The sequence below is a fragment of the Carassius auratus genome, chromosome 23, assembly GCF_003368295.1.
Source record: "Carassius auratus strain Wakin chromosome 23, ASM336829v1, whole genome shotgun sequence".
NCBI classification, from domain to species: domain Eukaryota; kingdom Metazoa; phylum Chordata; class Actinopteri; order Cypriniformes; family Cyprinidae; genus Carassius; species Carassius auratus.
Window position 1 is genome coordinate 19,393,039 of NC_039265.1, and position 17,139 is coordinate 19,410,177.

General features: G+C 37.7%; 2 protein-coding genes across 2 annotated transcripts; one reads left to right on the forward strand and one right to left on the reverse strand.

Moving 5' to 3' along the window:
- The first annotated feature begins 100 nt into the window (after positions 1 to 100).
- On the forward strand, positions 101 to 4,129 carry gltpd2a (glycolipid transfer protein domain containing 2a). Its single transcript, XM_026200352.1, has 4 exons — positions 101 to 464; positions 539 to 609; positions 1,250 to 1,419; positions 2,154 to 4,129. Exons 1-4 carry the CDS (start codon positions 386 to 388, stop codon positions 2,710 to 2,712), a joined length of 879 nt encoding a protein of 292 aa, XP_026056137.1. The 5' UTR covers positions 101 to 385; the 3' UTR covers positions 2,713 to 4,129.
- Positions 4,130 to 5,265: 1,136 nt separating this feature from the next.
- On the reverse strand, positions 5,266 to 16,307 carry atp1b2a (ATPase Na+/K+ transporting subunit beta 2a). The gene is made up of 7 exons (XM_026200354.1): positions 16,020 to 16,307; positions 11,117 to 11,245; positions 10,909 to 11,013; positions 10,268 to 10,473; positions 9,318 to 9,377; positions 8,827 to 8,934; positions 5,266 to 8,731 (listed from the first exon to the last, which is right to left on the reverse strand). The coding sequence occupies exons 1-7, from the start codon at positions 16,117 to 16,119 to the stop codon at positions 8,567 to 8,569; spliced, it is 873 nt and encodes a 290-aa protein (XP_026056139.1). The 5' UTR covers positions 16,120 to 16,307; the 3' UTR covers positions 5,266 to 8,566.
- Between the last annotated feature and the right edge of the window lie 832 nt (positions 16,308 to 17,139).

Genomic DNA, 17,139 nt, shown 5'->3' on the forward strand with positions numbered 1-17,139 from the left:
TTTTATTTCAAGTAACTGTATATAGTTTGTATATAGTTTTTATTCACAATAATAACCCTAGTTTCTGGAAATACTCCATGTTGTGTGTGCAAGAACATGTTTGTATCAAAATAAATGTAGTACTGTAATCCCTGAAAGTGTAGTAGTTCAGGCAATGTTCTATTTTAGTTCTATTTAGTTCTATAATTTCTATGTTCTGAAATACAAATGGCATCCTGTTTGTTGACTCAGGTCTCAGATTCAGGTATTTCCGTGTGATTGTGTGTTCAGCCCTGATTGAGCGACACACAGCAGTTCAAAGGTCACGCTGCTCTGAGTCTGTCTCTGATCGACAGGAGCATTAGCCAGCAGGTCGGAGGACGAGAGCCACGTTTCTGAGCTGAGAATGCCATCTCGTCCGCGTCAGTGTGTGCTGAGCGCGCTCCTGTTGAGTCTGCTGCTGTTTCTCAGCTCTCTGTGGCTGCGTGAGTAAATCTGACCTTTCACACACACACAAACACAAACACCGAATAACCATGTGTCTTCTGGTTTTGTCCAGCTCAAGGAAGCATTCAGAGTTGTGATCAGTCGTGGGGGCCTTGTCTAAACGTGTATTCACCAACCAGACAGGTGAGAATCAGTAATAACCTGACCAGATTCAGGCCATCGGATTGGATACAATCTTAAAAATGGGTTGTTCCAAGGATTTTGGATTCAGATTAGATCACAAAATGCAATCAGGATTAAATCCTCAGTTTGTGTTGTTCGAAACATTTTAGTAAGAGCGGATTATTCTGATCCCAGCAGAAGAGTGGATTTCAGAAACAATGTAATAAAACTTTAAAACTGTTCCAAAAATATATCCCAAAACAGCGGTCAATATCAAACAAAAACCTCTTATGTTTTTTTGTGTTTTTTAATTGCTGATTGTAAATGACATTGGCGCAGTCATCACAGATGGACGATGTCAGAAAAGTTGTCAGAATGCAATGAAAACTAGAATGCAAAACATTGGCTTTTTTATCATTATGTTCCTTTAGGGGCTCCATAGAGCACTAGTAATCCATGTTTGGAAATCTGGATCAGGGTGCTCCAATCCAAATTTGCTTTGAAAAACCAGCACAAAAGTAAGATGGGTTACCTGATCCTGCATTTCCAAATCCAGATCATTCTGATCCAGATTAAACTTTATGAACAATCCACCCTCAAGAGTCTAGGACACAAACGCTGCACTTTAACCCTTCACGCTGACTCTGACTGTATTGATCAGGTGGCTCCCGCTGCTGTTCCTGTGGAGCTGGGAGGAAATGACATCATCGGGGAGTGCACTGGCCAACAGTTCCAGGTGTCCCGCCTCCTGCTGCACCTAAACTCCGCCCTTGGCCCCGCCTCCGACGTGCTGCTGGATCCCTATCTGCTCTGCTGGGAGGAGCTCATCAAGTATGACATCAGTACAGCAGGAATATTATTAAGAATACATCCATCTGAACCTTTTTGATGGATCACCAGATAGGCTCAAAAGAAGGGTTATAAAAAGATGATGTTGTTTTAAAGCACATCTCCATGTGCATATGTCTTCTGCACTGGCGTTTTTCACAACTGAAGATCATTTAAGTTTAGTCTATTTATACATGTGTTCTTCTATCATTTGTGATGTGTCCAAAAAATGCAACACATTCCAAAGAAATGCTATTTATATTGTGTATACATTTATATAGCAATGACTATCACAAGAATGTTAACACACAAGTGACACAAACACTATTTGTAGGTTTTTAAATAAAAAAATTAACCATATTTAGCATTAAGATGTATACATTCACATTCAGAGTTTTTAATGAATTTAATTAATATTAATTTTAATATTTTGGACTGGATTGTATAAATTCTGCTTCCCTTTTAAATTTTGTTAAAGTTTACTTAATTTAGCTGTGTTTTTGTCACTTTATATGTCAGTATGTACTGTCTTTGTTATTTTAGTGCATCTAATTAAACATGAACATTTTTTATATTTCTTTGGAAACAAGATACAATAAAAGTTTAAGTATATATATATATATAAAACAGGTGAACTGTTATCAGATTGGCATCAGTATCGGCAGATAATCGGTTGTGTATTTGCAGTGAAATCAGGATTGCTCGGTTTCACACACTGATTGTGTTCTGTGCTGCAGGTTTATGGAGGCCCTGGGACCTCTGGTGGGATTTTTCACTCATAAAGTTGAGGAGAAGATCACACTCATCCGACAGCTCTCGCTGGAAGAATCCGCCAGACCGAACGCAATCCCCGATGAGCGTGTAGCCCCGCCCCCTCCACACGCCTACCGCTCCGTGCGCTCCATGCTGGAGGCGGAGCTTCAGAGGGGCGTGGTCTCTTTTGACACGGAAACGCCCTCCGGCAGTCGGACTTTGCTCCGCCTCCACCGCTCGTTGTTATGGCTACAGCTGCTGCTAGAGAAGCTGGGCACGGAGCGCGAGGGGCGGAGCATGGGCGATCTTTGCCGTGATGCGTACCTGGAGGTTTTAGCGCCGCATCACCCCTGGCTTGTGCAGCGTGCGGCAGAGCTGGTGTTCCGCACGATGCCCGACCGCAGCGCGTTCCTGCAGCTGGTGTGCGTGCGCACGCAGGAGGAGGCGGAGCCTGTCATGCGCGTCGTCGTCGCAGCCATCCGAGAAATTCACCGACGGACTCAGAAAGAGCTGGAGATCAGAAACATGTTGGACCTGCCTTAACACACACATACAAACACTCCAGCGCAACACGAGGAAATTTCTGTAATATAGTCTATCTATCTATTAATATTCCAACGTAAGAGTGGCTTTTTTTTAGCTTGAATGTGCAAGACTTCCGGTGTCCTGTCATTTATCCCAGCCGCCAGATTTTCCTTCCAGGTTTCACTGCGCATGCGCACATCGATATTACTTCATTTTTCCCATGCTGAACAGCACACAATTACTGTATTTGCATTACTTTAATGGTAGGTGTAGACGTTAATAAACCATAATTTTACAGCTAGCATTTTTCGTTGTCAAACCGTACTTCCTACTTTTTTAGCGAGATCTGACAGGGTTGCACAAATTGACAAAACCTCTCTCAGTCATTTTTCCTGAACAAAACAGCTCGTTCTTGATATTGCAAACTTAAATTTTGTTTTTATATTATATTAATTTATTATCATATTCGTGAACATGCTGGTTTGCAGTGCAAATAGTTTTACTGTAGCGACTAACGGACCGGAAGTCTCCCACATTCACAGAAAATGGCTTACTTCCGTGTTGCAAAATAAGGTGGGCATTATGTATCCTAATGTATAAAATTTGTCTTGTTTATGATATGTGTGGTTCTGTTATGTTTTTACATTTTTATTAGTGCTGGGCAATGATTGATTAATCACATCCGAAATAAAAGTTTTTGTTTATAGAATACAGTATATATTTATCATGTATAAATACACACACATTTCCTACAGTGTATTGTTTGAAAATATCGACATGTATATAGAATATATATCATTTTAAAAATACATTTAATCTATAAACAGGTTTTTCTTAAATATTTACATGCATGTGTGTATTTATTTATACATAATAAATATACACAGTACACACACACACATATATAAAGAAAAACGTTTCATTTGGATGTAATTAATCGTTGACCAGCACTAATTTTTATATGCTCTTATGGGAAGTATTGATTGATTTTAGCACTTGCACTGGTTGCTAGGCTCTTCCGACTGCCTTTTATCATGTTGCTATGCGGTTGCTTGGCGTTTTCTTCCTGTCTGTTGTAAAAAAAAAGAGTGAAATGTTCTCGTCTCTTATCTGTACACCAGATGTCGCAGTGTACCTAGTTTCATTAACTTATTTAATATCAGGGAAATCTCATTAATAGATCTTTACACATTTGACCAAAACATTTTAACAAACGCTTACATTCTAAGGAACAAAGTTATTATTACACAAAATCATCCGTGTTTGTAGCTCAAAGACATTCAAATACTCAAATGAAACAATGTTGCGGGTTGCTCTTTCAAAGCTCTGTTAATGTAGCAACTTTCAGATGTTTCTTCTAAAATGAAGTCAAAATAGACACATTTATGTCGTCATGCAGTAAGAGTATAAAGCAATAAAATGGATGTTTAAAGCAGCTCGGATCATTTAATCTATTTGCTGAGAAAGGTTTCAATTTACAGACTTTAATATCTTGTCAAATCTGAGCACAATCTGAGACGCTGTTCAAAACTCTTCTGGAACTGGATTGTTTCTTTTATTGGGATGTTTTTCCCAGGAGAAAGTCTGAAAAACAGGAGCAAAAGTCTCCACTAAATCTCAGTGTTTCTCAACTGGTGGGTCATGACCAATAAATGTGCCACAGGTCCCAGGAAGAATGCAAACAAGAACACACAACTCTCCGTGTAATGGTGCACAGTTAAGAGAGTAAAACAAACAGACTTATCAGAAACACTTCCCGTATCTTCTGAGGCTGATGCCAAAGGTTGTGTTTCCAATCAAACCCTCCAGAAAAACAATTGAGACTTTAAACAGTTTTGTGATTTGCTTTACTATAGGATCAGATCTGGAATAGCAGCTGCCAGAGCTTTAGACAAAATCTCATTACATAAGATGATAAAGCTCTCGGTACCTACATCCTTCATATACATTCGTCTATGTAAAAAAAAAAAAAAAATTCATATTATGGCTTCATATTGCAATGCATAAAACATATGCATACATAATGTTTGTTTTTTAATCTGTGGTCATTGCAATTACGTCTATTTTGAAGCAGAAGTGCATGACATGCATTTAGTTTGAAATGAGAACTTGGAGGCAAAAATGTTCGTTAAACACAAAATGTTTTTATTTCCTGTTTCCATTTTTCATTTATAATGATAATCATTTGTTTTTCGAATATAAGTTTCACAATTTTCATGTCAGGCAATATATAACAGTATATTCAGGATATTTAATAAGATACATCTAGTTTCTGAGCAGTGTTTTTACAGAGAGTGAAGAAAGAATAAGACACGTCTCACTATGAAGGACAGATGAGAAACCGGGATGAGTCTGTGAGCTAGAGAAGTCATCCGGCGAGGACTCGAAGTGACGAGCGTGTGGCATTATTGGTTTGGAGAGAAACACAGACGGGGACAAAGAGTGTGTGTGTGTGTGTGTGTGTGTGTGTGTGTGTGTGTGTTTGAGTGGAAAGCTCTCTTGTAGTGCAGGTGTGTTTGTCGTAGCCATTGTTTGTGTAAGCACGTGTTTGTCGCCGTGTCATCGTTGACGTTGTCCGAAGCGTCTAGGTGTTATTGAAGCTGTAAATGTGTGGTCACCATTGTGAAAAAACACCAGTCAATTAAAAACCAGTTCACTTTTTATGGAATCCAATTTCTTCCATGTAAGAGAATAAAATCATGCTTTGTAAGTTATAATAATGAGATAAAAACTTTAAAACTGACATACTAAGTCAAATATGAGATTAAAAGTCGAAATTATGAGGTGTTGTAATTATGACTTTAAAAGTCACAATTTATCTACCAATTCATAATTATGAGATAAAAACCTAGTTATGAGACAAAATGTTTCTGACTTTATAAGTATGATTTAAATTCATAATTATCACATAAACAACCATAATTATGAGATAAAAAGTCAAAATTGAGGATATCATAATTATGACTTTATAAATTTAAATTATACATGTATCTTATTAGCTTTTTATGGAATCCCATTTCTTCCATATAAGAAAAACAAATATGCTTTTTAAGTCATACTTATGAGATAAAAAGTTGGAATTATAACATAGTCATAATTATGAGATACAAACTTGAATTTATGGCTTTATAATTGGTCATAATTATGCTAAAAAGACGAGAAGTCAAAATTTGAATCGAAATCGAAATTTACATAGTTGAATATGAGATAAAAAGTCAAAATTATGATGTGAAGTCATAATTATGAGTTTAAAAGTCACAATTTATGTACTGATTCATAATTATGAGATAAAAATCGAATTATGAGACAACATGTTTCTCACTTTATAAGTTATTCTGATTTAAAGTCATAATTATCACATAAACAATCATGATTATGAGATAAAAGGTGTTTACATAGACAGTCATAATTATGAGTTTTAAAGTCAAAATTTACATATTAACTCATAAATATGAGATAAAAAGTCAACACTGATGTATGTCACAATTATAAGATGAAATGTTGAAATTATGACTTTAAAACTCAAAGTTGACATATCAAGTCAATTATGAGATACCATATCAAAATTATGGCATAAAAAGACATTATGACATTATGAGAAAATTATGACAATCTCATACGAGATTTTTTGATGTTGCCTTTTTTTAATCTCATAATTTCAATTTCTAAAATTTTATCTTAATTTAATCTCATATGACCTAAACTTGATTTTTTTTTTCTTACGTGGTGGAAATAAGCTTCCATCGCTTTCTGTTGGTCAGCGCAGGAAATGTATTCTGTATTTCTATTGAAATGACTGGATCTCTCTTGCAGAATTGCACCAAGCATCATGACCACATGACCACGACTTTAAGAGTGAGATCACTGATGACTTCATGTGCTGTTTACATGGTTAATGTTGTCCCAGATTCCTGTCTGCTTGATTTTTCTTCTTACGGAAATGAATAATGTGCATGATCTACGCTCGCTCTGTATACAAGCACTCGGTGCAGCGACATGCTAACACGCATCGATGCAGTGTCTAAAGTACAGAAATCTGAAATAATGTGCAATAATTGGATCTACCATATCTTAAAAACATATAAAATCTATTCCATGACATAGAGCGGTCAGGCAGCACACGTGAAGTAGATCGTAGTAAACGTACGGCAGGCAGCGTAAGTTTAGCTAGTTATTAATCACTGCTCTGTGTAAACATTGAACTGATCCCAACATCAGGCTGTAAATTGTGTGCTGATGTGCGACGGATGGACTCGTTAATTTCGAAAGTTTGGCCCAGTTTGGCTCTTTTTCTTTTCCCACACACTTTTCTAGCGCACACCCGCCAATGTTTCAAACGCACAACACTGTGGCAGTAACCCAATAGAAACACAGCACATTCACTACTGGGGGTGAAATGAAGGAACACAAAATAAAAAATAAACACGACAGGCCACCCGCGCGTCGACGACGGCAGGCTAGTGGTTTGCTAATATGCACTACGCTAATGTCTCGCTCACAAATCGGGAGTCTGACTTGTCCATTTGACTCGAATCGCCTTGAACATCCAAATGTCACATCACATGATAAAAATCTAAGATTCTACCAAAGCTAAGAAGAAATTAAATAAAGTTTCGAGAAACATATGCTGCTAGTGTTTGCGTCATATTTCCGCTGTGCTAACAGGTGCTAACCCATGACGTGCTCAACAGCACATAAACATATATAAATAAAAACTTTTTGGGAAGAAAACACATTTGTTCATTCATCTACATGGATTTGCAAATTTAACGTTTTTCCCCCCCACGCTTTTCTTCGCAACTACTCTCTTCGTTATCTACCTCAGATTCTGTATTATTTACAAGTATTAACAGTACACTCGTGGACCAGAAGGTATTGCTGTGTACACGCTTCATACACATTCTGGACGATATGGAGCGAATATGTTATCAGTCGACTGGGCAAATTAATTAATGGCAAACTGATATGGCGTAGCTTGAAGCTGATTGGCTAATGTGTCGGGGCAATCTGAGCATGTGCAGAACGTCAGCCAATCGTTTCACTTTAACTTTGCTTGTGTGTGTGTGTGTGTGTGTGTGTGTGCGTTCGTGAACATAACAGCGTTACAAAAGTGTCTTCACAAACGTTGTCATTATATAAAAAATAAAAACCACAAATCCAATAATAAATAAATAAATAACATTATGAATGTACCTTAATCTCATAAATAAATAAATGGATAAAACAGACATCAAGTTAAGAGGACGATATGTAACCGATTACAGTCTGAGGCGATTTTTGATCATATTGATCTCATATGCGCATTTCTACACAATTTGTTTTTTTTTTTGCCAATGATCCTGACCAGATTTGACCTAATTCTATATGCTCAGTAACATAAAAGCCATTATATACTGTAGACTACACATTTTAGCTTGATATCAAAAGACAAAGGTAAGAAATTATATTTTGCATAGAGAAAATGAAGTCTATTTTAGATTTTTCACATCATGGTGTTATCTTCCTATATTTTGGGAGCACATTTTCTCTATGTGAAATATAATTTCTTGGCAGGTTTTGGGATGATTGTGGTCCCTCTGAATTCACTGGATTCGTGATGATTGTGTCTAGAGCTCTAGAAAGGCTTGATGATGTTTTCCTGGAATGATATCAGTTGGATATGACGACAGTCAAGAGTAAACACACACAGAGATACAAAGACACGCACACACACACACACACACACACACAGAAACATCATGTAGACAGGAGAATGCGGACGGACAAATACACTGAACACTTTGAGATATGAAGGACTCCTACCATCTCCTGTATGTGTGTGTGTGTGTGTGTGTGTGTGTGTGTATGCGTGTGTGTGGCAGATGCAGTTGCTCTACACTTTGTTGACGCGCAGCTTGAAGATCACGCGGCCGGCGAACTTGTCTCTTTCGCTGATCTTGAACTGAATGTCAGAGTTGATCTTACACTCCACGTTGAAGTCGGTGTTGAGAGTGAGCTCTGTGAACTTCACAGCCACCAGGGGCTGAGAATAATTCACCTGAAACACATGCAGAGAGAGCGGTTACACACAAATATACTCACAAATATAGTGTGTGTGTGTGTGTGTGTGTGTGTGTGTGTGTGTGTTCTTGCCTGTGCTCTCTTGCCGTAGTATGGATAGTACATGAGGTTAAAGGTTCCGTTTGTAGGGAAGTATTCGACTGCAGGATTGGTTTCGTTCGTCTGAGCCATCTTCTGAGCCTTGTGATGTAAATCAATGAGATCTTTATAACATGATCTTTATATGTCTGAGAATATTATGTCTCAGTAAAATGAGATTGAAATTATCCAAACATTTAATGCAATGCGATCCAGTGCTTGATCTGATTGAGAGATGAAGATATGTCTACTAACACTCTAGTGCGTGAGAGTTACGCACTAGTTAGGGCTGTACTGTACTAGTTGAAGATGAGCACTAGTCTAAGGTTAGGGATGCTAAGTGTGCAGACTAGTCTATTTCTTACCACCTCGTCTCCATCTTTATCTCCCTGAGTATGGAGGGATGCGGTGAGCAAACATTAGAGATGTAATTCATGGCTGTTGGTGATGAGGGTTGGCTGAAGGACAGCTAAGATCTTACTCACCTTTGCTGAACAGGAGACGAATGGAGACTTTCCATCCTTACTTGGCTCCAGCCCAATCACCTGCAGGAGCAAACCAAGCACCTTCATCATCCTCCTGCAGCTTTCAGACCAAAGCTAACTGATTGGGGCTAGCTAATGATTTATGATGCTGTTTGCAGCTCAAACTTGTGTTTGTATTGAAAAAGTCTGAATTAATTGTGAGGGGAAATGTCTAACTTATTAGATATAAATGCCAATTAATGACAAATAAAGCCTAATTTAAAAGTCTGAAATATTAGATATAAATTATGAAGGAGGGGAATCTGAATTATGAGATAGAAATGTAATAATGAGAAAAGACTTAATTGTGAGATATACATTGCCGAATTCTAAGAAATCTGGATTATGAGATATAAATGCCAAATTATGAGATAAAAATTTTGAATTGTGAGAAGAATGATTAATTGTCAGATATAAATGCTGAATTCTGAGGGAAAATGTCTGAATTATGAGATATTAAAGTTTGTTTTTGTTTTAATTAAAAAATATATATATAAATGTCAAATTATTAGATTTTAAAACCTGAATTGTGAGATATAAATGCAGAATTATAAAATATAAATGTAGATTTTTGAGGAAGAAAGTCTGAATTAAGATATATCAATGCTGAATTATGATAAGAAAAAAGGTCAGGATTGGCAGATAAGAAATCTGAATTATATGTTTTGTTTTCTTATATTATAAATAAATGTCAAATTAAGAAATATTAAATTCTAAAATGCTGAATTATGAAAAAAAAGTCTGAATTGTGAGATATAACTTAAATACCTACTTCTTAGAAAAATTGCTAGGTAGAAATATGCAAATATGTATTTTGTTTTATTTATGCGTTTGAAGAAACGGCTTCCATAGTAAGAAGCTTCTGAATTCAGCTGTATATTACTGTTCTGATGAGTGATCAGCGCAGTTACCCGGTTGAGTTTGATGAGCACGCAGGGTTTTCCGTCCTGGTATCCGTATGTGCGGTCCTCGAGTCCGGAGCAGCTCCCCAGCATGGTGCGGTTGAACTGGCAGGAGCGTTTGGGATTGTTACGCACCTCGCCGCTGTCCTCCTGGAGGAAGTACTTATCCGGGACGCAGGCGTCGTTCTTCACCGCCTGCTGAGAGTCGTTATAGGCTGCAGAAGAACAGACACAGAGCTAATGATCCTCCTCCTGAGGAAGCTATTAACTCTTTCCCTGCCAAACACAGAGTACTCAGTGTTTCTGTGTTCTCACTGTTATACACTAGAGGGCGCTAACACACCTCTCCTGAATGAGTCTAGAAACACAGACGAGGAAGACACAGAAACAATCGTAGTAAATCTGTGTTTATATCTAACAGAATTATTCCCAAATCACAGATACTGGTAGCTGCTTTCCTCTAAACAACTTACATTGCATTGAAGGTCTACATTTTTTATCAGTTCACTGGGAATCGAACCCATGACCGTGATGTTGCGAGCACTATCTTTTTGTATGAAAACGCACACATAGACTGTGATTGTGAGTCAAAAATCAATGCATGTTGTTTGATGTATTTTTGAATGAAAATCTGTCTTTCTTTTACTCACGTGCAAGGAAGTTGTCCAGAGCCTGGATGTATGAGTCCCAGCTCTCTGTTTTATCCATGTTATAAACGATTTCTAGAGGATCGCCTTTTGGCCGAATCATCATACCTAGAGAAACACACAGAGTCGGTGTGTGTGTGTGCATGTGTGTGTGTGTGTGTGTGTGTATGAGTGTGTCTGTGTCTGTGTGTGTGTGTGTGAGTGTGTGTACCTGGTGTAGCCAGACGATCCTGCCAAGTGGGCTTATAATCATCTAGCGTCATCAGCATCACATACATGGTGAGACAGAACATGCCAGCCAGAAATGTGTAGAAGATCAGATAGAACAACAGAATCAGACCTGCAGAACACACACACACACACACACACACACACAGAACATTAGCTTCAGCTGCTACAGCATGTTAACATCACTGTCTGTGATAACCTACAAACAGAGTCGTGTCTGGGGTTTGTGCAGGTTGTACAGTGGGTTCTGTCTGAAAGTGTTTCATTCGTATGTTCCTTCTATTTATTTATTTGTGCTATTTACACAATCTTTAAGTTGTTTCAAGTTTGTAGGTGTCCAGGTACAGAAACCAAATAATTAAATGTAAAATAGCACTGCATAGTCTTCACTGTAAACTATAATACACAGTCAAACCAAAATTTATCCAGACACCTTCAACATTTCTTACATTATCACAGTTTATTTGCTATATAGTAGTTTAGAAAACAGTAATAAAATCTGATAGAAAGTTCACAAGAAGACAAAACCTGAAACACATCCAGCATTAAGATGATTTTAACTCAAACACATAGAGTCTATAATCCAGAATAACACTTCCTCCAGTGAAACAGTGCTTCATCTGCTGTTGTCTCTCACAGATTAGTTTAGATCTGTTTAAACGCTGCTTGATCTGTGCAGATTTCTCTCCTGATTCAGACCTGAACACTTTTTCACTGGAGGAAGTGTTATTATGGATTATAGACTCTATGTGTTTGAGTTAAAATCATCTTAATGCTGGATGTGTTTCAGGTTTTGTCTTCTCCAGATGTTCACTGATGGACTGGAGTGCTGTGGATTATTGTGATGTTTTTATCAGACTCTCATTCTGACGGCACCCATTCACTGCAGAGCATCCATTGATGAGACACTGATGCAGAGCTACATTTCTACAAACCTGATGAAGAAACAAACTCATCCTGATCTATAAAGACCTGAGGATATTTTCAGATGGATGAACTGTTTAACATAACCTAATACATTAACATAGTGACTAAAATATCATATTTTGATTGGTTAAATATAACATGTTTTTTTTAGCATGTAACTTTTGTTCAAACACCTGACCAATCAGAGTCCACTATAGTGTGTAATAATGGAGATGAAGTGGTCTGTGTTTGTGTGATATTAAGGTGATGTACGTGACCTGGATTCACTCCATCTTCGTTCATCACTGAGCAAATGTCAGGACAGACTGAGGAGTAAATCCTCTTACACTAAAACCACTGCCTCCTCCAGCTCTCCCCCTCTCTCTCTCTCTATTTACTCTACACATTCTGTTACATGCTCTCTCTTTCTCTTCCCCCCCCCCCCTCTCTCTCTTTCATTTTTTTCCAGCATTATTTTCCCTATTTTAGCTCTTTGTCTTCTCTCTCTCTCTCTCTCTCTGATGGGTGGAGTGGGGGATGGGAGTCAGATTACTGTCTCCTCCTCTCATTCGCTGTGAGCTGCTGATGTCATCAATCTCTCGGCCAGTGAGATGCAGCAATACATATGAGACAGGCCAGTGAACACATCTGACATAATATTATGCACACACACACACATACTCACAAACATACTCTCTCACACACACACACACACACACACACACTTATACTCATTCACTCACTCACGCACACACACACAAATATTAAGAGAATAAAATCGAAATATTACGAGAATAATGTCTAAATATTTTGAGATTTTAAATAGTAGAAATTAAAGTTACATTATTATGAGAGTATAACCTCTATTGCGCATGTAAATGTCCCGGATTGAGAGCACTGCAGATCACTGGAACTGATTTTAATATTGTTGCATCCGAGCAGCCGCATCATCTTACCGGGATGAAGAAGAGTCCGTTTTAAAGACTCACTGAAACATAATATCAAGCATATGATATTTATTAATAGACTGAACAGGAACTTTTTGTCTTAACATCAGTTCACACACCCAATCGACATTCCTTCGTGGGTGCTGTAGCTCTCTTATTTAACCCTTTTTTTAATACACTACAATATATATGTGGGACTATTAGCAGAAATCATAACATGTGTCATACTCGCTGGGACAGTATGCTTGGAAATAATATTTCATATCTTCCACTGCATTCGTTATTTGTAGTGCGCCAGCCACCCAATTGCAATAATTCTGTGTTTTACAATAATGCCATACAAGTCGCAATATTTCGACTTTACTCTCGTAATATTTCGAATTTATTCTCGTAATATTTCAACTTTATTCTCGTAATATTTTGAGTTTACTCTCATAATATTTTGACTTTAATCTCGTAATATTTTGACTTTAATCTCATAATATTACGACTTTAATCTCGTAATATTTCAGCTTTACTCTTGCAATATTTAAACTTTACTCTCGTAATATTTTGACTTTATTCTCATAATATTTCGACTTTACTCTCGTAATATTTCGACTTTATTCTCGTAATATTTCGACTTTACTCTCGCAATATTTCGACTATACTCTCGCAATATTTCGACTTTCGCAAGAGATTAATATTTCGACTTTACTCTCGTAATATTTTTACTTTACTCTCGCAATATTTCGACTTTATTCCCGCAATATTTCGACTTTACTCTCGTAATATTTCGACTTTAATCTCGCAATATTTTGACTTTACTCTCGCAATATTTCGACTTTAATCTCGCAATATTTTGACTTTACTCTCGCAATATTTCGACTTTACTCTCGTAATATTTCAACATTAATCTTGTAATATTTCGACTTTAATCTCGTAATATTTCGACTTTAATCTCGCAATATTTTGACTTTACTCTCGCAATATTTCGACTTTAATCTCGTAATATTTCGACTTTAATCTCGCAATATTTTGACTTTACTCTCGCAATATTTCGACTTTAATCTCGCAATATTTCAACATTAATCTTGTAATATTTCGACTTTAATCTCGTAATATTTCGACTTTAATCTCGCAATATTTTGACTTTACTCTCGCAATATTTCGACTTTAATCTCGTAATATTTCGACTTTAATCTCGCAATATTTTGACTTTACTCTCGCAATATTTCGACTTTATTCCCGCAATATTTCGACTTTACTCTCGTAATATTTTGACTTTACTCTCGTAATATTTCGACTTTACTATCGCAATATTTCAACTTTACTCTAGCAATATTTCAACTTTACTCTCGTAATATTTCGACTTTATTCTCGTAATATTTGACTTTAATCTCGTATTATTTCGACTTTAATCTCGTAATATTTCGACTTTACTCTCGAAATATTTTGACTTTACTCGCGCAATATTTCGACTTTACTCTCATAATATTTTGACTTTAATCTCGTAATATTTTTACTTTAATCTCATAATATAACAACTTTAATCTCGTAATATTTCAGTTTTATTCTCGCAATTTTTCGACTTTAATCTCATAATATTTTGACTTTACTCTCGTAATATTTTGACTTAACTCTCGTAATATTTCGACTTTAATCTCGTAATAATTTGACTTTACTATCGCAATATTTCGACTTTATTCTTGCAATATTTCGACTTTACTCTCGTAATATTTTGACTTTACTCTCCCAATATTTCGACTTTACTCTCGTAATATTTTGACATTACTCTAGTAATATTTCGACTTTATTCTCGAAACATTTCGACTTTATTCTTGTAATACTTCGACTTTATTCTCAAAATATTATGACTTCAATCTCGTAATTTTAGATTTTTTTTTTTCAACGTGGCACTAAAATGCAATCGTACAGGTATATCGCAGCCTAGAGATCATTTCCTGATAAAACATTTTTTTAAATAAAATGTAATGATAAATGTAATAATAATTGCTTTAAGTTTGTGTAGTTTAGTTTTGGTTTTAATTTACAAATTTGGTCTATATTTTTGGAAGCGATGTGACTGATCTTGTATCTTTATAAACAGTCTTTTGCAAATAAGTGTTTTTCTTTAACTGGAAGGAGAGATTTTACTCTCACTGCTCTTCAGTAAAAAGACATTTTAGATTCAGACTGAAGAGAAATTCAAATAATATTTATATTCTTAATTTCAAAATTCTTTATAAGAAGGTAAGAAGAACATAAGAATATAAGAAGAATTTTGCCTTATATAACGCAAAATTCTTAATTTCTTTTTGAAAGCTCATGTGAGAGACACATGCTAGTCGGTGACTCAGCTAAAAGTCATTTATCAGAACACAAAGCTGTACGAAAGCTATTAATGCATCATAACTATAACACACACACACACATACATTGTACATGACATAAATCCAAGCTCGTGACTGCACTGTAAATCGATGTGAATATTGAAAGGGTGTGTGTGTGTGTGTGTGTGTGTGTGTTCTGTATATGGTTATATAACTCCTGTTGGATGCTGCTGCTCCGGATGTGAGCGAAACCACGTCAAGTGAGCGCGCCCCGAATAACCTTGCGCGCGCCAGTGCGATCGATCAGTTTGATCAGAACGATCGGATGCGCGTTCGCGATCCGTTAAACGACCTCAACGAGCGAGACGCGCGCGAACACCGTAACCTCATTCAGCTTTCTGCACCCGTTCACCTTTAACGCATACTGAGGAGCGCGCCGCGCGCGCACACACACACACGGGAGCGCGCAACAGCATCAGCATCGTCAGATTGTCCTTTAACACAGGCCTGATGCATTCGCACACACACACACACAGAGAGAGGGGGGGGGGGAGACAGAGAGAGATATAGAGAGAGGGGGGGGGAGACAGAGATATATATATATATATAGAGAGAGAGAGAGAGAGAAACGCACTGCGCAACGCGTTCTTGTTAAAATGAATGAACGCACCGGAATAACGCGCCGCCGTTAATTTGAGCGCTTTATATAAGGCACACTCACCCCAGCTGCTCGCCGTTCTCCCGAGCAGCTCGTGCGTCCGTGGGTTCCAGAAGAATTCCTTCCATTCCCCGGATTCCTTCTTCTCGTCGTCTTTGGCCATGTCTCCGGTGCGCGCCGCTTTGATAACCGCTGGGAATAAGCGCGATGGAACGGCTGGTGCTCACGGACGCGGTTCGGTCGCTTTTTCTCGCGCTTCCCGTTGAGAACCGAGCGGAGTGCCGCAGCGCCGCGCACTAATCCAGAGACACTGCGGTAAAAACGCGCTGAGCGCACGCGCACCCGGTAATACCCCCCCAATCTCCTGCGGAACGGAAGCTCCGAAACCCCGCCTCCATCTGCAGCTCTCCAGCCAATCGCGTCCCTCTCCTCTCTCCTGACCACGCCCCCCGCTGGTCCAGCGCGTCTGTCGGTGACTCTCCGGTGATGCTGCGGTTCGATCGATCGATCGCTTGTTGATCTGTCGCGCATCTGTCGGTGTCTGAGCTTCACTGAGGCTAAGAGCGACGGAACACCGTGTACAGACACCGGCTCATTATGAATATGACAACAGATGATCCATGTCTGAAGAGAAGAACACAGAACACAGTGACCGACACAAAGCACGTTAATATGGTTCACACGAATGTTCTCAAATGAAACAGGACTAAATCATCGCGAAGCTGAATCACTGTTTTTATGAGGCTAGTCCAACCACATTCGCATTTAGCTTAAATGTGTGCTATGTAAGACTGGAAATATACTTTCTTTATAGTCATCAGTTTCACAGCTATATTTGTAACAATAGACAACAATACACTGTATGGGTCAAAATGATCATTTTTTCTTTTATACCAAAAATCATGAGGATATTTAGTAAAGAACTTGTTCCATGAAGATATTTTGTAAATTTCCTACCGTAAATATCAAAACGTAATGTTTGATTAGTAATATGCATTGCTAAGAACTTCATCTGAACAACTTTAAATATGATTTTCTAAATATTTAGATGTTTTTGCTCCCTCAGATTCCAGATTTTATAATAGCTGTATCTCAGACAAATATTGTCCTCCGAACAAACCACACATCACTGGAGAGATCATTTATTCAGCTTCAGATGATGCATAAATCTCGATTTTAAAAA

Bases quoted from the DNA above. Each gene is read 5' to 3' on its own strand.
- gltpd2a (XM_026200352.1), top strand. From the start codon at position 386: ATGCCATCTCGTCCGCGTCAGTGTGTGCTGAGCGCGCTCCTGTTGAGT. The intron at 465-538 runs GTGAGTAAATCT...GGTTTTGTCCAG, and splicing joins TCTCAGCTCTCTGTGGCTGC to CTCAAGGAAGCATTCAGAGT. The intron at 1,420-2,153 runs GTATGACATCAG...TCTGTGCTGCAG, and splicing joins TGCTGGGAGGAGCTCATCAA to GTTTATGGAGGCCCTGGGAC.
- atp1b2a (XM_026200354.1), bottom strand. From the start codon at position 16,119: ATGGCCAAAGACGACGAGAAGAAGGAATCCGGGGAATGGAAGGAATTC. The intron at 11,246-16,019 runs GTGAGTGTGCCT...TGTGTTCTGCAG, and splicing joins GAGAACGGCGAGCAGCTGGG to GTCTGATTCTGTTGTTCTAT. The intron at 8,935-9,317 runs GTGAGTAAGATC...TTACATCACAAG, and splicing joins TCGTCTCCTGTTCAGCAAAG to GCTCAGAAGATGGCTCAGAC.